Genomic DNA, 27262 nt, shown 5'->3' on the forward strand with positions numbered 1-27262 from the left:
AGTCCGGCTGGCCTCTGAATCCTGGAGCACTGGCAGTCTCTCTGCAGGAGCCTGCAATGCACCTCTGCTCCCTTCGGCAGCCATCCCAGACTGAGCTGAGTGGTTCTCTTTTATATCCTGGTTCCAGCTGAAGCATGCCCAGCAGAGATGAGGGGCCATGGCCTCCTCGGCCCACAAAGTAGGATTAACCCCTGCTGAACCAATGTGGGGTAGGTAAACCCCATCACACACCCTTTTACTTTCTGTTTGTTAAACTAAATAGATTGAGTTCCTTGATTCTACCACTGTAAGGCATGTTTTCTAATCCTTTAATCACTGTGGCTCTTCTCTCAATCTCCTCTCCAATTTATCAACACCCTTTTGAGTTGTGGGCACTAGAACTGGACAAAGTATTCCAACAGTAGTCACACAAGTGCCAGATTTAGAAGTAAAACAACCACTGAACTCCTCCTTGAGATTCCCCTTTTTATGCTTTTCAGCTTTTTTGGACACAGCTTGAGTTCATGTTCAGCTGATTATTCATCATAATCCCCACAATCTTTTTCAGAGTCACTGCTTCCCAGGACAGCATCCCCCATCATGTATGTATGGCCTAAATTCTTTGCGCCTAGATGCTCACATTTACATTCAGCCATATTTAAATGCACCTTTGTTTGCACTCAGTTTACCAAGTGATCTAGATCTCTCTGAATCTGTCCTCTCCATTTTTTACCACTTCCCAATTTTTATCTCATCTGCCAACTTTAGCAGGGAAGATTTTATGTCCTCTGCCAGGTTATTGATAAAAAAGGTGAAAATCGAATTCCTTCCTGCATCTAAACAATTTTCTCCTTTGCTGCTTCAAGCTTCCAGAATGTCTCTGATGCCATCTACAGATTTTACTATATTGAAGCAGTTCTGTAGTGCCCTGATGCTATCAAACAAGTCCATGATGCATTGGTTCCCTCCAAATCATGGGTATTTCAACCCCAAAAGTGACCACATACTCTGTACCAGAAAGCTTCAACCAACAGAGATGGTGAGTAAATATCACTACCAAGAAGTTGTAAATGAACTCACGAGACAGCTATAACTGTGTAGCCCCACTGAAGACAGAATATGGCCCCTTACTTCTTGCTCATGTGGTACTCAGGGTCGATGAAATAGAGAGACAAGGGGAGTGAGTCAATATCTTTAATTAGATTATCTCACCCACCTTGGCGCTCTAATATCTTGGGACCAACATGGCTACAACAGCACTGCACAGAACGGGAGATGAAATAGACAGGCAATGCTTTTAGATCCATCTAGTTCCATAATCCAAAGCAATGACTCTCAAGCCTCCTTAGTATTAATTTTCAACCAATGACAGTTGTCTTGGTACTGACCAGAGACAACATATGGCAGCCCCTGCTCTGAGGAGCTTATGAACTAAAACAGAGACGCAGAGTTGACAGGATGTACTGGGAAATCTCAAGGAGGGAGGATCTTTTTGGAGTGGGGGGGGTAGGTGTTTTGTTTTCTATCTCCTTATCATCCTCCCCAGGAAACAGAGGATGCTTTTCATAAGAGGCATTTACCTACAGATCTTGTTGCCTGGCTCACCATGTGTACAAACCCAGAGCTTGTGTGGATATTTATTTTCTAACAAGTCACTGTCTCAACCAGGAAACCCCACTGGCAGCAAATTCCTCATGCAGTTCATATATGCAGACACATAGACAGTTACCTTAAGGAGTGGTACCTCACCTTGGTGATGTGAAAAACATCAGTGTTCTCCTTATATTGCTCAAGGAGCCATGAGATCGGTTTAAATAGCTGATCTTGATGGCCTTCTTTGTGTAGCAGGAGGCTCATCATGGGACCAAGGGCTTTGATGATAGCCTGCTTGAGCTGCATAGATGAGACACAGAATTTATGTTCCTATGAATTCATTCAATATCATTCAATGGGCACACCTTTTCTACTTCCAATGAGTGCAGCTTCCCTTGTTCCACTGTAGGAATGGGCCTATCAATATTTCCTGGTAAGAACCAGGACTCATAGGGTTGGTTTTCAGGATTATATCCTAATGCACCTCACAACTATACCAGGTAAAATATTCCCCAGATTAATATGCATTCTAGGCCAACTCATCCCTGCTGGAACTCCACTGGGGCTGAATGGAGGAATTAATTTAGCCCACTATCCCGCTGCTCATCTGCACGTTAGGTGCATAAAACCAGAATCCATGTACACTGCGTACAGACAGAATTTCCACGTTGTGGTGACATTATAAATGTTTGGATTTTAGATGTTTTACATGACACTCTGTTCCATCCAAAAGGACCTACCATTAAATGTCATCATCACAATGAGTGCCAGACACATAGAATTTAATGTTACAATTTCTGCTAAAGGTTTAGAAAGCCAGCAATTCTCACCTCCGGCTCCTCACAGGTCAGCCAGTTGCTGGTCACATGAGCATAAATAGGAAGAATTGGATCGCAGAATTGCGATGCATCCATTCTATGGAATGAGCACTTTTCCCAGTTAGTGAAATAGAAATTTACTGCTCTTGACCATTTTTCCAGAACTGCATGGAAGGAGAGAAGACAGGCAATGTGAAAAGGACATATTGGTAACAAGGAGAAGTTGCTTTATCAGTGAACACACCCAGGCCTAAAGTTTACTACAATTCCATGGCAGCTACTGCTTAGTTCAGGAATAGACGCTGAAATCCAACATCAATTTTGAGCTATTTCTCTTCCCCCACATTCCGTGTCTTGTTTCTCAAAAGGCTTTTTAATTTGCAGATCTCTCAATCTTATTTCAATTACCATCATTTGAAGATAAATCTTTTCTCCCTTCCTTGTTACCTCTTAATTAGAGCTGGTTGAAAAAGCAGTTTAAATTAAATTAAAAATCTTTACGGATAGTTGTTTTTTTCTTTCAAAATTGCAAAGTGTAAAATCATTTCTATTTTTCAAATATCTGAAAAATTCAGTCACCTCTTTAGATGCTCCAAAACACTGGACGCACACTTCCTAATCAAAATTGTCATGGACATTTTTCAGGTTTGTTTTTCATCAAATTTGGGGGGAAAATTATGGAAAATATAATTAAAAATCAAAATATTTCAGCAAGTGCTCCTGTAAATGACTCGTGTCCTCTGCAGTTATTGTTTATTTAACCCTAACACTGTATGATTTCATCCTGAGTTACAGTTTGTCTGAAAGATGTTGAGTGCCCCTAACTGCCATTGGCTTTACTGGGATTTGAAGGTAGTGGGGAGCACTTTGCCCTAAAGGTAGGTGTATCTAGTGTCCTTGCTAAGAAGAATTAGGGCCCAATCTTGTTCTCTATGAAGTTGATGGCAAAATTCCCATTTACCTCAAAGGCACAGGATTAACCCCTTACTGAGCATCACCTGAAAAGCAAAGGAAGAGAGAAGTGGAGAGGAAGAGAAGACAGAGAAAGAGGGTGAAAGGAGATAATGATAAAGAAACTAAGGGGAGAGAATGGGTGAAGGAGTGGGAAATGGGATTTTTAAATGTACAGTATTGAAATCTGCTCCCTTCACCTCCTCCCCCAGGAGACTGCTGGCAGATGGGCAGCTTCAGCCTTTGTGTCTGTTTATTTTAAATTATATCCATGAGTCATAAAGGGCCTGAACTTACAAATGCTCAGCGCCTCCTGCAAAGTACAGCGCACTCTCAACTTCACTGAGTGCCATGGGAGCCAAGGAACACAGCACCTGGTGCAACCCAGGGCAGGGAGCACAGTGCAGGGCCTGTTTGCAAACTTGGTCAGTCACTTCAATTGTACCAAAACCCCCTAAGTATCCATATTGGGCACCTATAGCAAGTTCTGGCACTTACCACCACAAAATGCTTGTCTCATCCTGCTGTCGTTGACTAACTCCAGCATGCAGTCCATATCATACAGGGTCATTCTCACAAAACGGATACACTTAAGTGCTGCAGAGAAAGGCCAGAAGAGAAGGAAGACAGATAATCAGATGCTCTCCGCCTTCTTAGAACACACTTAGAAACACTGTGGGGCAGGATGCTATGGGCTCCTGGACCATTTTGCACTGTGTAAGCAGAGCAGGATGGCTTTACAGCAGCCATTGATACCCAGTGGGGGATTCACCCTGAAGAGGGGAATCCTCCACCAGTGCACAGCTGTGCCTGATGCCCAACTCACTCCCAGCGTAAGGGGAGAGCGCACTGGGGCCGGGTGGGAAGTGGGGTGAAGAAGAGCTCCACTGGACCTGATCTTCCACTCATTCCCATCCTTAAGGAACTTCAGTCAGGGGCAGAAGTTACAGCTTGCACCTCTGTCTGGATAGCTCATGATCTGGAAGCCAGAACTAGCAAGAGCAGTGAATCCTGTGTCTCTCCACACACACACGCATGCACACACTCAAGCAGAGCTCTGTTTAGCTGTAATATTTTTAGGTAGAGAGAGTAATCCCCTGTCCTTAAATGAAAGACAATAACTTTGAAACAAAAGATGGAAGTTACCATACCATAGGCTGATGACAGGTTGCCCAGTGTAACTAAAATAAACTCTTCCGGCAGGTTCAGATGACACCGCAGCTCAGACATCACATCATTGAAATAGCAGCGTGCCAGCATCACTAAGGTGTTACTAGCTGCCACTTTAAGTTCATTTGTTACTTGCTAAAAAAAAAAAAAAAAAAAGAGAGAGAGCGAGAGAGACTGAGGTGACTGAAGCCGGCTGCACTAGCCAGAGTTGTTTAGATGAGTCAAGTCCTAATTTCTGTGCATAAGTTGTGAATGAACCCACCCAACTTTATGTGGATAGAGTCATTACTTATAAATATTCATTGAATCAAAACAATCTTCAGCCTTTGAGTTGCTTGCAAGCTGCTTGGTTAGACTATTCACTAGTAGCTCCTTGTGGTGGATGACTGGTCACCATAGTCACATGATATTTTGCCCCGCCCTTCCCTAAGGAGGTAGTAAGAGACAGACTGGGCAGCTTCAATGATATTCAGAGAGCTTTCCTGGAATAAACTGTCCCCCAAAAGGAGGCTGACTTCCTTTGGAACAAGAGAGGGATTTTTCCATGGGTTTTCCTGCTGCCAAACTAGATTCTAAATCCAATGCTGCTGGTTTTGGAGATAGCTCAGATTCTGTCTGTCTTAGGCTTTATACTGCACTTATCGCTATAGTATCAGAATACCTCCCACATAACATCAGTATAAAAAATGAAATCCCTAGTAGACTTTGGGAAAGATGTGCTCATTAAGCAACCATAGGCCTGTCTCTGTGTCTGATATCATGTGTCTCGGGTTATGATCCTGCAAAGCACTTAAGCACATGTGTAACTTTCACATGTGAGTTTTCCCATCTTATGCATGTGCACAGGTGCTGTCTAGGACCTGGGCTTTGGTCTGGAGGAAGGTGTGAGCCTCTAACAGAAGAATACATTTTCATTTCAGTATATAGTTTACTCTGCCCCCAAAAAAAGAGTTTTAATTAGTTAAAGCTTTGGATCCTTTGATTAGTAGCTCAGGAGAACTAACTTACCCGAGTCTCTCTCATCTGCTCTGAGGCTAGGCTTATAATTTTGTACACTAGCCTTCTCTCTAGGCCTCCGGTGTCCTGCTCTAACACATTCTCCAGGATATAGTAAATGTCTATTTTGTTTTGCTGGGGACAAACCAGAAAAGAGAACAAACAATTGGGAAAAGTTTTTCTTGATGACCACACAGTAATTTGACAAATAAGCCCCTGCCCTAAAGAGCTTCCAATCCAAACATGAAATGATTAGCCCAAGTCTTATCAGAACAGAGCAGGTCCGTGGCCAGGAAGAGAATCCATGTCTCCTGAGTCATTATCCAGAGTCCTATCCACTAGGCCACACTGACTCCTCAGCCAGCATGCTCACACAACTAATCCCTTGGCTTAACTGGTGTCAAACATGCCATGCCCTCCACAATCACCGCATTAGCAGCACTTCAGAAGCAGCCGAACAATTGACATATTTTAATCTTCCTGCAGAGAAAAAAAGCCAGAAGAAGCCTCCTTCACTGCCCCCTTCTTGAGTTTCATTTATTGAAAACAAACAATAAAAAGGAGCCCCTTGCCCTTGCTCTAGCCACTCCAGACAGAATTGGTAAATGTGTAATTACAAAATACCCAACTCCCGCAGTAAGTCCTCAACAGCTCCTAGGGGAAATTAGCTCAGCAGTTAGATCTTCATTGACAGTCGCACACTCAAAGGTGTCTTTTATGAGGCCCATCAGTGTAGAAATTCACAGATGATACTAAATATGGGGGAGTTTAGTATCAGCTGGGACAGAAAAAAAATAAAGAGGGAAACAGAGAAATTAAAAACCTGAGCGAAGAACAAGATTCTTTTCAGAAAACTGCAAACTAGCACATCTGGAAAGGAGGTAACTGACATAATGGGAGGAGAAAAGTGGGAAGCAACAAGCGCCCTGGGGTGACAGTGAAAAAGCAAGTCACCGTGTCTATGCAAGGGGTGATGGCTACCACAAAGAGCCATGTGGGTTGGGTCTTTTCCACACAGGGATCATGGCACAAAGCAGGAAGACGACAGTTCCTCTGTTCATCTAAGGTGTGACTGTATCTGGATTATTGCATTTTCTAGCACCACATTCCCAGAGAGATCAACAAATTGGAAGTAATTCGTGGGAGAGCAAAAAAGAATGCAGGGGGGGTGGCAGAATTGACTTCTGAATAGAGCCCTGCAACCTGACCCAAATCCTATGGGACCTGACTACAGGCATCAGGCTCAGGTTGGATGAGAAAACAACTGACTCTCTTGGGCTCAGGTCAGCTCGGCTCTCCTCCTTTAGCCCATGAGATCGGCACAACAGGGGGCAGCGTCAGAGGATGAAGCCATTGCTGAACATTGTTGCCACTGCACCGGCTCCATGAACAGGATGCGGTGGCAATATCCGGTTTGAGGGGAAGGGTTGGGACCATGATGGAAAATTATTCAACCCTCTCAAGGTGAGGTGAGTGGGCTTGGGGCCAGTTCAGGTTGGGCTTCAAAACTGGGCCCGAGCAGACCTCTACTTCTGAAGACAGACTGAAAGAACTGTCTACGGCAGATGCGGCCAAAGGATGGCTATGAGGGAGACATGATAATAGCATACAACTATGTGAAGCGCATGAACATCAAGGAGGGAGAGGAATTTTTTAGTATAATACATTTAGGTAAAAGTAGGAGTAATGGGATTAAACTAAAAAAAAGACATACAGTTTAGACTTTAACAACAGGAAAAATGCCTCACCTGTGAGACAGGTCTATAAGGTTATGACATAGTCTTCCTAGGAAAATAGTGGAAGTTCAGTCATTAGGGGCTTTTAAAATTAGTTTAGCCAAACCAGTGGGAAATGGCCATTTGGAATGGTTCTGCATTCGCAGGGAAATGGACTGGATGATCCAATAGGTCTTTTCCATCTCTGTCTCCTGGGAGTCTCTAAATCTAGGTAACCTGCATGCCAAGGTCATAAAGCCCTTTGGAATGTTCAGAGCCAATCAGATCTCTCGATTGGCTAAACATTCCAGGGGTGCTGCTTGAAAAGGAGGCTTCTGCAAACTGCAACCAGAACACACAGCTCCACTGGGGAGAAGCTCCTTCCATTCATTTTTAAATGTCAGGAGGATTTGTTTAATTGAAAATTGTCACTGATAATTTATGAATACATAAGCACTACGTAATACAAGTAGCTCTGGATTAGGCAACAATTTTATTCTTTAAAACCAAGAGATTCATAATTAATCAAGTAATTCAAATAATTAAAGTACTAGGAGGCCAAGACAAGCAGTTCAGTTCTGCTCATAAGGGCTAGTGGGAGAGGGCAGACTGGGGGAGGGGCTGAATGGGAGTGGAGACCCAGGGTTACAGGGCAGGAGGGAGGTTCAGAGACACACAGTGATGGGGGAGGAGGTGCAGAGCTACACAGGGACAGAGGGTGGTTGGGTGGGGCACAGAGCCACATGGGGATGGGAGGAGTGGGTGTCTGAGCAGGGGTGGAGGAACACATGAACAGTGGGTGCAAGCACCCATGGGGGTGCAGGAACACATGGAGACAGGGGCAGATGTGCCTTACTGAATGGGAGAGGTTAGGAGTCAGCCAGGGTCTACATGGGGGGAGCTCCCTAACAATTCCTCCCCACCCCTCCCAAAAACCATTTCATACTTTTCCCACCCATACCCAGCAACCTCCAAGTTCACACCCAGGCTTCTTCCCAGCAATTTACCTCCTCTCCCTCAGCTCCTCCATTACCCTGACTCTACCAAGCCTTTGCACTGCAGCTGAGGGGTGACAGAAATATGGTTCTGTAGTGAGTTTAAATGAATTATTACTCAGAGTTCTGTATTAATATGCACAGTAAGGAATCTATTTGTCAAAAAACATTTCCTCAATCCTTTTGTTGTCTGTATTGATACAGACATACTTGCTGACAGGGATTTTGAAATACATAATTTGAACTGGTGCAATTATATTGTATATTTGCAGAAATGTTAAAATACTGTGCACATCATTTTTATTTTTTTGTTGCAGAATTCTCCCAGTAGAAAATATATAGATAAGGTCCCTTCAGTGCTATAATCTCAATAATATGTCATCATAAGAAAGGAGTGTTGGTTAGGAATAAGAGCAGGGAATCAGTTCACTTGGGTTTTATTCACATTCTTTTATTAACTTGCTAAGTGGTGTTGAGCAAGTAACTTAATTCCCTGTGACAAATCATCTGTAAATGGGGATCGTGCTTACCATTCTCACAAGGGTGCTGTGAGTCTTAACTCACTAGTATTAGGTAAGTGCTTTGAGATTTTTGGATGAAGATGCTAAAGAAGGGCACAGTATTATTAAAAAAGATTATTGCTAGTCCTATAGTGTACTTTTACTATATACAACCCATGTACTCCACTGTGTGTAAAAGGACAATGCTCTCTTTATAGAGCATTATATCATCCTGATCTGTAATAACAGCATTTTGCATGATGAGTTCATGCCTGAGGACAGAAAGATTAATACTGATGGTGCACCAGACCAAGTTCTATACTGAATTACCCCCATGCATTCTCCCAGGAAGTCAGGCAGAATGTGGTGTGGACACATGGAAAGCAGATTTAATTTCCTGAAACTGCCCTACCTCATCCTGTTGCAGTTTCTCCAGCAGAACTCTCACAACACTAGCCAGCTTGGTCTTAGCTATAGAGGCAATCCTGAGGGCAATTTTGTTCTTATTTTGGTCAGCCATATGTGCCAGGAGGGAAACAACCTCATTATAAACACCTGAAATTAAATAAAAGGATTCAGTTGGTTACCATTGATGGTACAAATTGGTGCTGGCCTCTTTAATTCACTATCCAGTAAAGATTCTGCAGGTGCCCAAACACTGTGAGGAGAAGACAACCTGGGAATCATGTAAATCCTCTTCCTTCCTTCTGATGACCAGGTTTGTGTGCTGAAGGACCCAATGTGTTTGGGGGGAAATCATAATGAAGAAAATTTGCTCCTTTCGAGTAGATCCCCATGTAAAATAATCTTCCTTTCCCTCTTTACTATCAATTGATGAGGTTTGATAGCATACAGAATAATACTTTATGGCCCAAATTTTCAAAACTGGTTGCCTAAACTTAAGCTCCTAAATCCATATTAAGGCACCTACACCCTGATTCAGCATCCTAATCACATGCTTAACTCTAAGCCAACAAAGAGACCTAAAGTTAAGCACATGCTTTAAGAGTTTTGCTTAGTCAGGGCCTCATTTTCAAAAATCCTGAGCACCCAGATAACAAGTTTTTGGGTTCAGTGTAAGGCTACTAGGTGAAATTTAATGATTTGTGAAATCCAGGAAGTCAGACTAGATGATCTAATGGTCCCTTCTGGCCTTAAACTCTATGAAACTATGAAATAGCTGATGTATTAAAAATCAGGATTTTATCTCCCATGTATCTCTTAGCTGTGGGCAGAAATTCTCCAGGAGCCTTAATATTTAACAAGAAATCTGAAATGCCATATGTATCTGTCTCCATGGTAACAACATTCCAAAGCATGAAGGAGGAACTGACAAGATTTCCCCTTCCCTGGAAAGACTGCTTGAGGTTAGGTGATTGCCCATCCTTTATGCAAATTGCATCCTTCAGTTCTAACACCCAGATGCAAACTGAATCCTAACTGTAACCTACACTGCCCATCTAGCTGCAGTAGTGATAGTGTGGGATTAGGAGCACTAGTGTTGCTAAGAAGTGTGACCCCCATGCTTTCTTATCCTGCATTTAAGATATTAGCAGAGCTTCATTTAGACAGCCAGAAGAGAAGTCCCCTGCATTTTTTGTTCTAGTTTCCCCCATCTCTGAGGATTCCACAGCTAGATCTTGGCTCCATGGATGCAGAAGACACAAAATGATAATAAACATAATAAACATAAAACACCTGGGACAAAAGTAGGGAGACCTTCCCATAACATTCAATACAAACTGAGATTCTCAGGAAAGTTTCCAGCTCCAGAGGCTGTAGGCCAAGTCCTGAACTGGTGTAAATCAACACAGCTACAAGGAAGACAACTGGTTTACATCAGCTGAGGTTCTGGTCATAGAAATGGAGAACATTACAACTAATCTATCTGTATGCCTATGCTTTCTGAATGTGTGTGTGAATATAGACTGGATCTAGAAAATACAGTGCTGACCCTTACCTCTCTCGGTTACCTCCTGCTCAGTCACAAATTTATTCATGTTTTAGTCTTTTCAACACTTCCTCCAGTCCTTTCTCCAAAGAGCTCCTGTACTGATAGGCAGCTGGCCTCTCAATCTGTCATGGCCAGGATAGCCAGTTCAGATTATGCAAGCACTATTATGACATCAATGTGACTGTAGCATACCACATAATCTCCTGCTGACCAGGTATGTGCTGTAATTACATGGACAAGATCCTCAAAGGTATTTAGGCTCCTAACTCACACTGAAATCAGTAGCTCTTAGGAACCTAAATACATTTCAATATCTGGGCCCATACATGTAAGCAGTTCAATAGGAGGCTACATTTGCTCCAGTGTAGAATTTCTCATTCTCTCAACATCATTTTGAATTTTGGTTTGGTCCTCTCTGTTTACCACACTTTCCAATATTGGTTTTACCTGAAAATCTGCTCCTGGTTGAATTTATATAAAATAAAAGCACCAAACAAAGAAAGAGAAGAAACTGCCTTGAGAATGCACAGTGACCCTTGAGTGTGGTTGGTTGGTTTCCTTTGCTTTTAATTTGGTTGATCAAAAAGCCTGATGAAACCTTATTGAACTGTATTACAAATATTGATTTTATATTATTTTACAATGAATTGAAATGTATACTTAATTTCCATGTCCTGCCAAACAAATCAACTACATTAATTTTTATTGTGTTTGATACAGTGTGGTGTCATATGTAGGGCCATATGTAGAGCCAACTCTTGATTTTGGAAGTTATGTTGCCTTTAAAGCATTCAGAGTGATGACACACTTTGCAGTAAACCATATGGAAAAAGAATTCCAATTACATTTGTCCCTTGCTATGTATAACTGATTTTGTGCCTTACCCTTTCTGATTTTATCCTTACACGTATATGCTATTCTTTTCTATTCCTCCTTAGTAAGTCGTCCGTTTCACATTTTGTAGGATTTCTTTTTGATTTTCAGCTCATTAAAAAACTTACTATTCTTCCTATCTTTCCTTTGGATTGGCAGTTGTGCCTTTAATATTGTCTCCATGAGAAACTGCCAGCTTCCCTGAACTCCTTTATGCCTTAGATATTTTCCTTATGGGTGGCTACCTACCAATTCTCTGAGTATATTGAAATGTGCTTTTGGTAGTCCTTCTTCAGTCATTCTCACTCCTTCCTTTCCTTAGAATCATGAAATCTATCATTCATGATCACTTTCACCCAAATCACCTTCACATTCACAACCAGCTCCTCCCTGTTGGTCAGAATCAAGTCTAAAATGGTTGTCCCTCAGGTTACTACCTCCATTTTCTGAAACAAAGCATTGTCCCCAGTACATTCCAGGAACTTACTGGATAATTTTGTTTTTTGCCATATTTCTTTCTTAACAGCTGTCTAGGTAGGTAAAATCCCCCATTATTATCATCAGGATTTGTGTTTTGAATATTTCTGGGTTTTGTTCTAGAAATGCTTCATCTCCCTCCTCTTCCTGATTTGGTGGTCTGTAATAGACCCCTACCAGGACATCACCCCTGTTTTTTCCCTCTTATCTTTACTCAGAGACTTTCAACTGGTCTGCTTCTCACCTCCTTCTGGACCTCAGAACAAGTGTACAATGCAATATGTCCTCTCTTTTTTTTCCTGCCTGTCCTTCCTGACTAAGCTATAATGGGAGGGAGGAATAGCTCAGTGGTTTGAGCATTAGCCTGCTAAACCCTAGGGTTGTGAGTTCAATCCTTGAGGGAGCCACTTAAGGATCTGGGGCAACAATTGGTCCTGCTAGTGAAGGCAGAGGGCTGGACTCCATGACCTTTCAAGGTCCCTTCCAGTTCTAGGAGATTGGTATATCTCCAATTATTACCTTTACCCTCTATACCAATATTCCAGTCATGAGATTTAGCCCATCAAGTATCTGTGATGCCAGTTAAGCTCAGTTATGACTTATGTACTAAAACTCCCAGATTTTACTGTTTATTCCTCATTATTATTACTCCTTCCATTTGTGTATAGACAGCTAAGATGTTAAGCAGATACCCCCATGGATTTCCCTTTTGTTACTCCTATAATTCTACTACAATTTTCCACATCTGCTTTTCCCCAAACATCTAGTCCTCTATTAAGGTCACCTTTTTTTACCTGGTGCCTTTTTTGACCTGCCCCCTCTGAACTTAGTTTTAAGCTCTTCTCATAAGGTTGGTGAGTCAGTGCACAAACAGGAAGCCATTCTGTAAGAAGCTAAGGGCATGGTCAGCACAGAGAATTTGCCTGTCTCTGTCCTTATGTTATGCACTCCTCACTATCTACACCTGGCTCCATAAACTTTGGCCTTTCAAGAATGCAGCATTGTGTAGGAGCATGGGTAATTGTAATAACGCTTGTTCATTGCAGCTGTTAACATCAGGGCAAGGCATCCACATATAAATCCACTACACATGGACCAGTGATAGGAAGAGTGTTCATGCATGTAATGCCACAGAACAAATTAAGATCAATAACAGAACAACATTATGTGTGGCAAAGCCATGACAAACACTGTGCAGGCATCAAGGAGCTCAGAAATTAGCACATCATCACCCGAACACTGCCTCAGCTTGACTTAGATCTTGGGCAACAGTAGACCCTCAAAAGGAGGCCACAGCTTTACACCCATGGTCACTGTGGTGTTAATTGGCTGCATTTTACAAGAGCTGGATCATAGGTTGACTCTGAGTGTGTTTACAGGGGGCCAGGTTTGAACAACACAAGCCTTGTGCGTGCACACACACACACACACACACACACACACACAGTGTTCTGCAGCAGTGCAAGTTGAGCTGCAGCAATGAGCAGTGGGATACTGCCCGTAGCAGGTCTTGGGCTTGTAATTCATATACTTCTCTCACTAATGAGGATCAACAGGTCAATCCATATTGATTGCAGTTTGACAAGACACCATCACTTCAACACATTACAGTCAGAGAGGATGATAAATATTCCATTTATACACATTATGTACAAGGCCCAAAATGTCTGAGGATGCAAGAAAACAAGGGTGGTAAATACAGAAAATGCATTACTGCAAAAATAGCCAGCAGATTAACTCCTGCTAACAAGAAGCTTCTGTACAATGTACAGTAAGATACTGGGCTTAACCCATCTCAGTGCTAGGTTGAATTAAAGTTAGTCAAAGTTTTGTCTGAGTAGGGTATGAGGCCCAGATCCTCAAAGGTAATTAGACTCCTAACTTCTGCTGAAACCAATGGGAGCTAGGAGCCTAAGTACCTCTTAGGATCTGAGCAAGGACTGTAGAATTTACCCAATAACAACAACAATAATAATTTGCATTTCTAGAGAGATTTTCTTCTTCAACACATTTTACAAAAACGTTTTCTAGCTCTCTGCTTCAAATAAAAGCCATTATTAACAGACAATTCTATTTTTCTGTCACAGCACAGACAAATAGGAGAGTGAAGGTAACACAATTTATTAAAGGGAATTTAAGCAGGTTTTTTATGGAAAAAAATTAAAGATCCAGCACTCTATAGATGACTCCGCTTAGCTGTGTGCCTTATGGCTGAAAGCAGAATTCCAAGAACATTACTGCGCTTTTTGAAATAGTTTCTCAATAAATGACAACTCAAAATATCTGCTTCCACCTAGTGGTGTGGATTTGCATAACGTCTTATTTATAGTCCGTTTTTAAAGATATCTTTGCCTAAAGGATAAAATACATCAGAATCTACTGAGACAATTCACGCTTCTGCACAAAGCCGCAACAGCACTAAGAATGTATCTACTTGTTAGCAAATAGGATCACTGGGGAAAAGGATAATCTCAGAAAGAGTCTTTTTCTCCTTCACTGTATTCTATATAGGTTTTTATCCTGTTATCGTCAATGCAGTATCTGAGCAGCTTCCCCTAGTACATTAATGATATGACTAACATCTGTCATGGTAATATCTTTTATTAGACTAACTTCTGTCGGTGAAAGAACTGCAGAGTTCTTCAGGTCCTTGAAGGATTATTTCTTTCACCAACAGAAGTTGGTCCAACAGAAGATATTACCTCAGCTAGAGTGACCAGATGTCCTAATTTTATAGAGACGGTTCAGATATTTGGGGTTTAGGTGCCTATCAATCCCACCCCACTCCCATCCCGATTTTTCATACTTACTATCTGGTCACCCTATACCTCACCCACCTTGCCTCTCTAATATCCTAGGAATGACCCAGCTACAACATGATTGCAAATAACATTTATCATGTCCAGTTCATTCTCTCTCATCCTCTTCTCATGGGGAGAATTGTGTGTGCAGTTTTGTTTTGGTAGGGCTTTGATTTTTGGTTTGTTTGGGGGTCAGGTTATGTGTACACATTTCTCTGTATTTATATTAGGAAGCCAGGTTGAAGTGGAAAAGAACTGCAAGAGATGCTGTTTTTCGACCTTGTGTTAGCTAAGACTAGAATGCAGACTGTAGCAGAAATTGCTGAGAAAAAGGAAGATCTCAGAAAGGAAGATGTATAAACAAAATGCAGTTGTTGATCATTACTGTATGGAACAAAAGGTATAAATACTTGCCTTCCTTGTTTATCTTTTGGGATCCCTGCCGTTGTGCACTCTCCCACTTGCAATAATGCTTGAGAATGAACTGCCTCTGACATGTTGCAACCAACCTAAGAGTGAAGACTGCGTTATTCTTCCACACCTAAAAACCATGGGCTGAATGAAGATACTGGATTTATGGCTTATTGCAATAATTTATAACCCCCCTCCCCCTCCCTGCCACCTTTCCTCCCTTTGACTAGAGGGGCATTAACAGACCGCTTCACCTTGAATGCTCCCTTGAAATATGTGTTCACTACTTGTGCAACGATCTGTTCCATCCTTTAACAAGAGTGATGTTAGAAGCTGTAATTTACCCTAAATAGCTTTTACCATGACTTTTACACTCTCTGCACAAGTTATGGGTTTACCTTCACCTGAGCTCACAGTAAAAGCATTTACATAAAAGGCGGAAATGTTGGGGTAAATTTGGATACACACAGAGAACTGCTTAGAATCAAACAAAATATCAACATTATTACAAACTGGATAGATTTTATCCCCATCTTTGCTGTTGAGGGGAGCTGGCTGTCCAGGATGATACAGTTCCTGTTGTTCCTTTATTCTCATGAGTTGGAGCTTCAGTCTGTCCACTTTTGCCTTAGCTTCTAGTTCCTGCAATCGAATATCTGCCATTCTTTGTTCATGTTCAAAACACAGGTGTTGTATTTCAGAAGCTTCTCCTTCCATATCAGCTTTTTTTTTTTGCTTTTGTTCAAGTTCTAGCTGCTGGTTTCTCACTGCAAGTAGTTTTGCCAGGTGGACCCAGCAGCAACAAGGGCCAGGTTCGGTATCTAGGAGTTCCTTTTCAACAATACAGCACAAAACTGGCTCGAGCCCCCACCCAGTGACCTGGGGCAATTACACACCACCCCCTGGGTGCCTCTAAGAGGCAATACTTCCCCTCTCACAAGCACAGAGTCTGAGGGTAACAAAAAGCTTTTAATAAAAGAAGGGAATTAACTCAGCATTAATTTGGGAAAACACCACAACTAGGGTTCATAAACACAAGCCATGAGCAAAAGACCCACCCTCAAGTAAGTTGGGCAGTGGCCTTTTCCCCTCAGGGTCTTAAGTCCAGCAACCCAAAAGTCCCTTTTATGTGCCTGTAACCGGGTCCTTTCCTGGCCTGCCTCCCTGGTGCTCTGGGCTCCTTTAATAAAGCTCTGTCAGGCTTCTCTTTTCCTGCACCCGTGGTTTATTTACAGAATAGTTCCCACCACCAGCAATACTATATACAAACTTTACAGGCTTTTCTCCTCTTTACAGGGTTTCTCCCTTCTCTCTGGAGACTAACCCTTCCCTGGCCATCCCCCCCTGTACTGGCTGCCAGCCAGGCTTTATAGCTCCTTCTGAGCAGGCCCACAGGTGCAGCCAGTTTCTGGGGCCAGGCACCAGCCTTCTCCCCAGCCCCAATCCATTTCCTCTGATTGAGGCTGGCTGAGCAGGGGCTGATTAGGTGCTTCTGCAGCAGCACCCTGCTACATACCTCCCCCCTTAAGCTGGTGCCAGGCCTGGCCTCCCTCGGCCTCGCCTTCCACGGCCCGGGACCTTACCCGGCTGTTGCAGCCCCTGCCCAGTCAGGGGTTTCCCTGTACCAACCCCTTGGGTTGTTTGTACTCCCCAGCCACAAAAGGCACATTCGGTCGGGGGTGAGGCACCCCACCGGTCCACGCTGACCCAGAGGTCCTCACACCAGTCGCATGGCTGGGCTGGCCGCGCCAGAGGCTCCCCTTTCTTTTCCAGCGGGGTTGCTAGCTCAGAGCCTACTGCCCCGAGTCGGCCCCCTGCCTCTGGTTCAGGTTCTCTGCCCCTGTAGTGTTGGGTCTCTCCCCGCTGGGCGCCTTCTATCCCCCCCCGAGGGCTTCCTCCCCCAGGTGGTCTTGCCCGCGGAGCTCCCTGGGCTCCTCAGACATACTCCCATGCTTATTGTCCTGGCTTGGTTGTCTAGGCTGTTCTAGGTTTACCCCGGGAGGTTGTGGGGCCTTTTCTTGCTCCCGAGTCACCTCCACCGGGGCCTTGCTCTCCCTTTCCAGGGTCCCTTTTCTCCTCCTGTTTCTTGGTTGCTTCCCCCCGGCCGCCTTTCCCTTCAGGGGAAAGCGCCAGTCCTGTCCTAGGACCACGGGGTACGCTAACCTTTCGATTACCCCCACCCGTTTCCAGGCAAACTGCCCATCTACTTCTAGGGGCACCTGGGCCACGGGACAACACTTCCTATCCCCATGGATGCAGTCCACCCACATCCGTCCCCCAGGGATAAGCCAGTGCGGCTTCACTACACGCCGCTGTACAAAGGAGCGGGCGGAGGCCGTGTCCACCAGACCCCTCTGGGTCCTTTTTCCTACCCGCACCGGGATGGTGGCCAACCCATGCCTCTTTTCCCCTGCCCCAGTCCTAGTCCATCCGCAAAAGTCTGCTGCTCCATCACCGGGCAGTCCCAACTTTTGTGTCCTGGCTGACCACATCGCCAGCATACGAACTGCCCCGGGCGGCTAGGGGTCCCCTTGGGCTCCTCCCGTCGCCGGTCCGGTGGCTTCGCCCCGCTATGCTCCCGGGATTCTCTGCTCCCCTCTGGGCCTCGCAAGACTCGGTGCTCCCTTACGGGGAAATCAGCCTCAGTGTACTCCTCGGTTCTTTGTACTGCCGCTTCCAGAGTGGCTGGCTGATGTCGCCGCACCCACACCCGTACGCTGTCAGGAAGGCCCTGCAGGAACTGTTCCAGGACCACTTGGTCCACTATCTGGCCCACGGTGTGGGCATCGGGCCTCATCCACCGGGTTGCCCAGTCCATTAGCTTTTGGGCATAGGCCCGGGGTCGCACACGCCCTGTCCATCGGGCTGCCCGAAGCTTCTGCCTGTACTTCTCTGCGGACAACCCGAGGCGGTCTAAGATCGCCGCTTTCACTGCTTCATAATCCCGGGCTTGGGTCTCAGGCAGGGCCATATACGCAGCCTGCGCCTCCCCGGTGAGATAAGGGCCGAGCCGGAGGGCCCAGGTGGTCCGATCCCATCCGGCTCCCAGGGCCACCCACTCAAAGGTGCCCAAAAAGGCATCGGGGTCGTCGGCAGGGGCCATCTTACACAGGCCAAGGCCTGGAGTCCAGGCCCCATCCCCCACCACAGCAGGACTCACCAGACGCTGCAGGAGCTGCTGCTGTACCGCCGACTGCTCCTTGATGAAATCCTGGAGGGCTTTTTGTTGCTCAGCTTGCCAGGCGAGGAGGGCCTGCCGCTCCACCTGGTGGGACTCCTTGAAAGACTGCAGTGTCTTCCCCAGTTCAGACTGCTGCTCTGCGAGCCATTGCAGGTTGCCTTCCATACTCAGGCTGCCACACTGTGTCTATGGCTTAGATAACAAGGATCCCGGACAAGCCCCCACATGTAACCGGGTCCTTTCCTGGCCTGCCTTCCTGGTGCTCTGGGCTCCTTTAATAAAGCTCTGTCAGGCTTCTCTTTTCCTGCACCCGTGGTTTATTTACAGAATAGTTCCCACCACCAGCAATACTATATACAAACTTTACAGGCTTTTCTCCTCTTTACAGGGTTTCTCCCTTCTCTCTGGACACTAACCCTTCCCTGGCCATCCCCCCCTGTACTGGCTGCCAGCCAGGCTTTATAGCTCCTTCTGAGCAGGCCCACAGGTGCAGCCAGTTTCTGGGGCCAGGCACCAGCCTTCTCCCCAGCCCCAATCCATTTCCTCTGATTGAGGCTGGCTGAGCAGGGGCTGATTAGGTGCTTCTGCAGCAGCACTGTGCTACAGTGCCCATCCCTTCTCCATACCCCATTCATAGTTGCTGTCCTTGGCCAGTGTAGCCCCACAGTTCAGAGGTTCATCTGCAGAGTTAACCTCCCACCCTGTGTGGAAGGCAGGGGTGGGTAAGGAGGCACCTGAAATGCCACACTGCTCCAGCACTTGCTCATTGCCCCAATGATTGATTGCCATGTATCGGCAGGGCTCTGCCCTGACCCTCTCCACCACCAATTATCCTGGCCTCTTGCCACACCTCTCCGCCAGCTGCCCTGGTAGCTCCTTGCCATGCTTCTCCGCCAGCTGCCCACTCACCAAGAGGTCTTCAAGCCCCTCTCCCACAGCTCTCAGTGACTTCAGTTGTTCGTGTGAGAGCCTCACTGCTGGTACACACTAGGCAGTCTCTTACAATAGAGATGCTGTTCTAAAGTATGTCTAATGCTTTGACCAATGTATCAATGACTTCAGCTCTGTAGCATATAACAAAACCCACAATTGAGTCTAAATTAGCACATGGGTCAAATGACATCTAGAACCCTTAAGCACAATAAGCCCATTCACCCTACTCCCATTGGTCTTTGGAACCCATGTCCCCTGCCTAGTGAGTGTCATTCATTTGAGGGTGAGTCCCTCCATTGGGAGATTCCAGGTACAGTTCTGCTGCCCTTGGTTCACACAACAAGGGTAACAGCCCTTTATTACTCCTGCCCCAATAACAAGGAGACTGGGGATCCAACACCAGCTAGAAGTGATCATTTGGGCAAGCAATCCCATCACACCGAGCACCTAGGCAGGGTGGGTATGTCCATGCAAACAAGATCAGCTTCTGAAGTCTTTTTCCATAGCTCACCACTAGATGTCAGGGGAGAGCTCATTCAGACTCTGCTTACATCTGTAAATACATCAAAACACAAACATTATCTCCCCACATGTCTTTGGAGGGTTATTTATTTTGCAGGATGTTTAACCCTTTCTTGGCGTGTATCACAATCCCCACGGCACTTTACCCAGCATGCCTTGTCAGCCTCTAACTCCCATGAATCTCTCTAGACTAGAACTCCCAGAATCCCTCTACTCCCGGCAGCAAGCAGGAATGGGGCAGAGCTGGACCTGAAGCCTCTCTTAAAGGGCCACCCACCAACCATGAGCTGCTCCCATTTGCAGTAGATTTGCTGGTCATTTGTAGCTGGGAGCTGCAAATCAGTCCTTATGCTGAATCCCATGGCATCTAGTTTAGGGTTACCACCTGTCTGGTTTTTACCTGGACAATCTGGTTTTTGGCTTCTCTGTCAGGGGGCTATTAAGGGTTGTCAGGTGACTGGTTTTTGGGACCTGGCAACCCTAAATGGCACCCAAACCAAATGCCTGGTTTCCGCAGGGCGGGGGGAGGCACCAGGTCATTAACTGTGACCAGCTCTGCTCAGCCAGCACCAGCTCTTGCTCAGCTGGGCAGCCTCCTATCTGCAGACGGGCTCCTTGAGAGGATCCAGCGCGCGATGGGGGATGGGGGAAGGGAGGGAGAGGAGCAAGTGACAGGGATGGGGCCTTGGGGAAGAGGCAGGGCAGGGGGCGGTGCCATAGGGGTTCAGTTATCAGCAATTAGAAAGGTGGCAACCCTAACAGCATCCCTCAGGCTGGAGTGCAACGTCACAACAACACAAAGCTAAACAGTAGAGGGCAAGGAAGATATAAGAATCCCTAGTGCTTCTATAATGCTGTTCATCCGTGGATCTCAAAACACTTTGCAAGGAGGGCAGTATCATCATCCTCATTTGACAGATGGGGAAACTCAGGCACTGGGAAGTGGAAATGACTTGCCCCAGGTCCTGCAGCAGGTTAGTAACAGAGCTGGGGATCAAACTCAGATGTCCCAAGCCTCAAGCCAGTACTTGGTCCACTGGCCGACCCTGCCTCCTTCACACATTGCTCAGTTCTGTAGGTTTGGTGCCCACTCCCCTCTGGGGGGTTCTGCTGAGCAGTGGTTGCCCTGAAGCATTTCAGATGAACTCTTAGGGGCGAGCTTCGATGGTTTAATTAGCGCTGAAGCAATTAAAAACCCTTCAGAGTGATCCATTTTTAAAGAAACATGAACAGAAAACCGTTTTGTTACCAATTCTCAGGTAGCTGGTTTGTCTGCCCAGGCTGTCAAAGCCCTATTTGGGGTCTTTAAGTAGGACGTAACCCCCTGCAGTCCCCTAAAGGGACCAATCCTGTGTCACACTGGGCCACACTGGTGGTGTGCAGGGGATGGAAATTGCCCCTGCCCTGGGTAGGGGGAATCTCAGATTGGTGTGGAGCTGGCGTCAGAGCCCTGCACCCGCCTGGCTCCCAGCCCCTGGTGTAAGGGATGGATCAGGGGCTTGGCTGGAGCGTGCTGCACCATGGTTATTCCCTGCTTTCCAGAGTCGGCAGAGAGGAAGTTAGAGCAGCCCAAAGGCTGCTCTGACTGTTGCCAGGAGCCCAGGTTCCAGGCATCCCAGAGGAGACTTCAAGCAGGGCCCGTGGCGCCTGTAAGCAGCCCAAAGTTGGGGGCTGTGCAGGAAGCTCTGAGACGACAATGCTGCACTTTGGCTGCTAACCTGCTTTCCTCCACCAATCCAGACGCTGTCCATCTTTCGGTGTCTGGGGAGCTGGCCGCTGTGAAGGAGTCTCACAGTAAAATGCAAGAGGAGATCACGGCGTTACAGAAAAGAGTAGGTGAGGAGCACAGTGCCAGCTGCCGTGCCCATGCGAGGGCTGCAATTAGAGGGAAGTGGCAGCAGACACGGGCCCACAGGGCCAGATGCTCAAGGAAGCTCAGCACACGGCAACTCCCATTGCGGGATTCTGTTGTTCTCAGTGGGAGCTACAGGGCAGGGGATTCTTTAAACCAACCTCAGGCCCACCAAGGCTGTTGGCTACAACCATCCCCTGTGGATCGCTCTCCATATGTCTACATGAGACCTGGGAGGGTTTGTAAGAACAGGCTGGACAAACACCCATCAGGGCAGGGTTCAGTTTCCTTGGTCCTGGCACTGGAGGAGGGGCTAGGTGACCTCTCGGGGTCCCTTCCAGCCCCATATTTCTAGGACTCCCTGTGGAGTTTTTGCCATTTCTGTTGGGAGGGGAATTGCTGGGATGTTTTCAAGCGATCAGCCGGACAAACCTAGCGTGGCTCCACCCTCAGCCCCTGTATCTTCCCCCACCACTAGGTCATGTTTCCTCCAGGCAACAATCCCCCTTAATCCCTCACAGGGGCTCAGGCCCCACACACCCCCTTCAGACCTCTTATTGCTCAGGGGTGAGAGCTGGACTGAGACCACCCCCACTCATCAGCCAGGAACAGCCTTCAGTTCCTGCTGGATTTGAGATGGTGACACATCTATAGCATTTAAGCTCCTCCCCCAGCATTTCACACTCTTCAGTGTTGTTATTCCGCTAGCACCCTCAGGGCTAGGGTTATTGTTCAGTTGGGGGAACTGAGGCATAGAGAAAGATGCAGGGACTTGGCCAGGGCCACACAGGGAGTCAGTAGCAGAGCTGGAACTTAAACCTGAGTCTTCTGAGTCCCAAGCCAGTGCCCTGCCCACCAGGCCATCCTTCCTGGCACTGGCAGAGTGCGTGGCCTGTCCCCCACCCATTCACCCCCTTAGTCTGTTCTTGTCTATTGCAGGCGTTCTTGGTGAAGAACTGCACAATGTCCCGGGTATACTGGTTGGGGCTGAGTGACCAGAAAGTGGAAAATCAATGGCTCTGGGTGGATGGCTCCCCTCTGAAACTCAGGTGTGTGGGGTGAAAGGCTCCATGCCCCCCTGACCCACCCCTTGCTCCCCGCTGTGGTCTCCATGGGGTTTTGCTCTTCTTCACAGCTTCTGGAGCACCAGGGAGCCCAATGACTCCAACAACGAGGACTGTGGCACCATGGCGATTGACGGGCGCTGGAATGACATAAACATACCTGTGGACATACACCTTTCTCAAATTCATCTTTCATGGTATTTCTACATTTATTAACCCTTTAGACTCCAGGTTCAACACCCTTATGTCACTTTTTGTTCTTGCAAAGCAGTCTGGCCCTCTTCTATTGGGTCACACCCTTTTCTTAATCCCAAAATGGGTACTCCAGCCAATCAGAGTCCTCTTGCTGTCTTCCAGCCCAGAACTCAGGCAAAACAAAGAACAAAAAAAGTAGGGAAGCTTCATATGAGACTCCTTCTCCAATCCTCAATAGTGCCCAGATAGCAAGGTAGTTAGGCCAGGTCTACACTGTAAACTTACCCCTGCATGCCATTGATAGAACTATGTGTGAAAAATCCACACCTGTGAGCGACGCAGTTACACCTACCTAACCCCTATTGTAGACAGCGCTATGTGGCCAGGAGAGCTTTTCCCCTCAACATAGCTACCATCTCTCATGGAGGTGGATAAACTGTGCCAATCAGGACCGGCTTCAGGAAGTGCGAGGCCCAATTCAAACATTTTCGGTGGGGCCCCGGCAGGGATGACTAAAAAAAAACACGTAAAAAAAAGCCTTTAATTTCTTAGCAACTGGTTCCCTATAAAAAGTTCTGATTTAAGGGATGTGCCACACTAGATATATTTTGTACCAATAGGGTTACCATACGTCCATATTTTCCTCCCAGATGGCGATTTAAGAACCAAAAAGCCTGACGTGTCCGGGAAAATACAAATGTTTGTTAACCCTACCTAAAGTTCTTTTTTAAAAAGATGGACCTGAACTAGAAATGAGCTCTGTTTCACATATGTGGGATCCTGCCACTCCCTGGGGGTGTGCTAGGGTGACCAGGTGTCCTGATTTTATAGGGACAGTCCAGATTTGTGGGTCTTTTTCTTATATAGGATCCTATTACACCCCACCCCCCGTCCCGATTTTTCACACTTGCTGTCTAGTCACCCTAGGGTGTGCCCATGTGTGGGTCCCAGCTGCTCCCTGCCCCCCACCTCATTGAAGCAGGTATGCAGGGTTACTGCCCTGGGAACTGCAGGGCACCAGTGGACATGGCGCTGGCTGGAGGCAGGGCAGGGACTGACTGGAGGTAGGGTCTGGCTGCAGGCAGGGCAAGGGGTGCGGGGCTGGCTGGAGACAGGGGGTTGTGGGACGGGCTGGCTGGCTTCAGGTAGGGCCACAGGGGGATGCGGCATGGGTTGGCAGGGCTGGAGACAGAGGAGTGTGGGACTGGCTGGCTTCAGGCAGCGGGGTGCGTCAAGGGTTGGCTGGAGACAGGGCACGGGGTGCGGTGCTGGTGTGGAAAGTGCAGGGGATGTGGCAGGGGCTGGCTGGAGACAGGGCAGAGTGTGCGGGGTTAGCTAGAGACAGGGCCTGGCTGCGGGCAGGGCAGGGGATGCGGAGCTGGCTGCAGGCAGGGGCTGGTGCGGGCAGGGCATGGGGTGCGGTCCTGGCTGGAGACGAGCTGGCTGTGGGCACGGGCAGTGATGAGCTGCCAAAATCTTAACAACGGGTTCCCTATAAAAAGTTCTGATTTAAGGGATGTGCGACAGCATGTATTTTTTGTACCAATAGGGTTACCATACGTCCATATTTTCCCAGGAGGTGATTAAGAACCGAAAAGCCTGACATGTCCAGGAAAATACAGATGTATTTTAACCCTACCTAAAGTTCTTTTTTAAAAAGATGGGGCTGAACTAGAAATGAGCTCCGTTTCACATGTGTGGGTGGTGATCAGGGACAGTCTCAATTTTTGGGTCTTTTTCTTATATAGGCTCCTATTACCCCTCACCCCCGTCCCGATTTTTCACACTTGCTGTCTGGTCACTCTAGGTGTGCACATGTGTGGTCCCAGCTTCTCCCTGCCCCCTCATTGAAGCAGGTGTGCAGGGTTACTGCCCTGGGAACTGCAGGGCACCAGTGGATGTGGAGCTGGCTGCAGATAGGGGCGTGGGGCAGGGCTAGCTGGAGGCAGGGAGTGACACGGGCTGGCTGTGGGCAGGTGATGCAGACGGGAGGGCTGTGGGCGGCTGTGGGCCGGGGGTGGGGCAGGGGGGTGGGTGTGGCGGGGACGGCGGGGGAGGGGCGCAGATACTCACACGGGGGGGGGGGGGCTGGGAGCAGCCGGGGACTCACCAGGCAGCAGCAGGAGCCCCAGGCCCAGAGGTCCAAAGAGCAGGAGCAGCAACAGGGCCAGGAGGCAGCTCACATGGCTCTCGCAGCACAGCGCAGCGCCCCCCGGCGGCCGGGAGGAGGAATTACAGGCTTCCCAGGCAGAGCCCATCAAAGCTTCCCTCACAGGGAAGCTAGTTAACAAGCGGTTCTAAAACCGCTTCTAAATTTAACAACGGGTTCGCGCGAACCGGTGCGAACCGGCTCCAGCTCACCCCTGGAAATACCCCCCCCCCACATCGCTCGCCGTGCGCCGGAGCTGGGTGCCAGGCAGGTAGTGCGGCTCCAGATACCGGTGGCAGACGCCCCCGCTCTGTCGCCGGCTAAATAATAACAATGAAAAGCAGGGAGGAGCAGATCAGCCCCCGGGTTCCGGAATTGGGGCTAAAAATCGCCGCCTCTGCCAACCACACCCCAAAATCTCTTCCCTCCTGGCCCTGTCTGTCTGCAGAACCACCCCTGGATGGCAGCCACCGGGGGCTGGGGGAGGGGTAGAAAAGCATCAAACGTCACCCCTGGAAATGAAGACTCGAGGTGTTGGGGTAGGGTGGGGGTTGGTAACCAGCTGGGATCCCTCCGCTCCCCATCCTCCGGGGTGCTAACAGCGTGCTCCGACTGTGGCATGACCCCACCCCGGCGTGCGGGGTATCGGGGCTGGCTTCCCAGTGCAGCCGGTTCAGGGCCGGGGCAGAAGGCGGCTGAGACGAGGGTGAGGGCTCTCAGCTCCTGTTTTTTTTTTTCCTTTCTGCGGTGTCTGTTTTGGGCGTTCCCGGGGGTGGGGGCGGCTTCACCACAACAGGCCGTGGGCACAGGGCGCAGGCTCTGGCCGGAGGACAGCCCCCGGCCTGGGCGGATGCAGCGCGAAAAGCAGATGCTCTGGCCATGTACACCCGGGTGTGGTGGCTGATTGACACCAGCTGGGGGCCTGGCCCACTTGTCTGCTACACCAAAGCCTGCCCCACGGGAGCCCCCCTCCCCATGCATCAGGCCGTACAGTTGGACATGGGTTGTGATGACAACACCCACTGCATTTTATAAGGGGATGAAATTCTCAAGGCCTTGGCAAACCCAAGTCCTAGATTTCCAGCCAGTCTGACCTCTTGACCTCTTCCAGACAGAGAATCCCCCCAGGAGCTCCTGCGTGGAGCCCAGGAACTTGGAGGGGGTGGCCTGTGGAACTCACTGCCACCAGAATGCCGTGCTCCAAGAAGAACGGGACAATTATACAGAACAGGAGACTCTCCAGGGGTACAATAACGAGGATTAAAATAGAACCAAGCTACTGGGCAGGGATCTGAGCCTTGAGCCAACTGCTACCTACTACCCGGGGAAATATTCCCTGGGGGCAGGCGGTCCTAGAATCGCCCTACTAGGGGGTCTCCTTATGGCCACCGTCGCAGACGGGATACCGGGCTAGGTGGGCCCCTGACCTAAAGCAGGCTGGCGATTCCTGCATGTGAACTGGCACCAGACAACCAAGCTTCCTTTCTCTTGTTCAATTAACCCATTGGGCACTGGAGGGCTCCCCCCCTTTCCCAGCTCCCACTGGAAATTCAGCCCCCTAAATCCCCCTGCAGGGAGGGAGGTGGCGATGTTTGCCCAACTCCGAGTGCCACCTTATGTGGCTCGGTGGACTGCTCTGCAAGCGTCCGGCATTGAACACAGCCCTATCGAGATGCCCAAGCTAAATGGTGGAGTTGCCCTTCACTGCAGCAGTAGTAGGGCTTTTATCTTCTGCTTCATTTACACTTTGCCACCACAGCTGGAATTATTATTATTACAGCAGCTCCTAGAGAGACCAAGATCAGGGCCCCTGTTGTGCCGGGTGCTGCACAGACACAGAGTGAAAGACAGGGGGAGGGATAGCTCAGAGCAGGGGAGGGATAGCTCAGTGGTTTGGGCATTGGCCTGCTAAACCCAGCGTTGTGAGTTCAATCCTTGAGGCGACCACTTAGGGAGGTGGGGCAAAAATTGGTCCTGCTAGTGAAGGCAGGGTGCTGGACTCAATGACCTTTCAAGAGGCCAACATAGCGCAGCTTAAAAAAGCAAAATATTATTCAGTTATTTTGGACTGTACTCCTGACGTGTCACATGAAGAACAGATGTCTGTGGTGTTACGCTTTGTTGAATGCAACG

The 27262-nt window shown here is 47.7% G+C and overlaps 2 protein-coding genes across 5 annotated transcripts; one reads left to right on the forward strand and one right to left on the reverse strand.

Annotated features, from left to right (window-relative positions):
* Nucleotides 1–1403: 1403 nt before the first annotated feature.
* LOC120388823 (maestro heat-like repeat-containing protein family member 2B) lies at nucleotides 1404–10829 on the reverse strand. The gene is made up of 8 exons (XM_039510917.1): nucleotides 10678–10829; nucleotides 9130–9272; nucleotides 5520–5642; nucleotides 4493–4646; nucleotides 3840–3938; nucleotides 2403–2554; nucleotides 1709–1872; nucleotides 1404–1410 (listed from the first exon to the last, which is right to left on the reverse strand). The coding sequence occupies exons 1-8, from the start codon at nucleotides 10715–10717 to the stop codon at nucleotides 1404–1406; spliced, it is 882 nt and encodes a 293-aa protein (XP_039366851.1). The 5' UTR covers nucleotides 10718–10829.
* LOC120388131 (C-type lectin domain family 17, member A-like) lies at nucleotides 9374–26292 on the forward strand. 4 transcript variants are annotated; one of them, XR_005590494.1, is made up of 5 exons: nucleotides 15074–15222; nucleotides 21610–21705; nucleotides 22661–22770; nucleotides 22857–22982; nucleotides 26241–26292. XR_005590494.1 is itself a non-coding variant. In XM_039509759.1 (5 exons), coding segments are annotated over exons 2-5 (270 nt in total). In that variant the 5' UTR covers nucleotides 15074–15222; nucleotides 21610–21668; the 3' UTR covers nucleotides 26242–26292. The 4 variants fall into 4 exon arrangements, 3 of the variants coding, with proteins under 3 accessions (XP_039365691.1, XP_039365693.1, XP_039365690.1); XM_039509759.1 differs by having other exon boundaries at nucleotides 21610–21701; XM_039509757.1 differs by lacking the exons at nucleotides 15074–15222; nucleotides 26241–26292 and adding an exon at nucleotides 9374–9435 and having other exon boundaries at nucleotides 21610–21701; nucleotides 22857–23094.
* Nucleotides 26293–27262: the final 970 nt, after the last annotated feature.

Source organism: Mauremys reevesii, linkage group 22 (genome assembly GCF_016161935.1).
Source record: "Mauremys reevesii isolate NIE-2019 linkage group 22, ASM1616193v1, whole genome shotgun sequence".
Taxonomy (NCBI): Eukaryota; Metazoa; Chordata; order Testudines; family Geoemydidae; genus Mauremys; species Mauremys reevesii.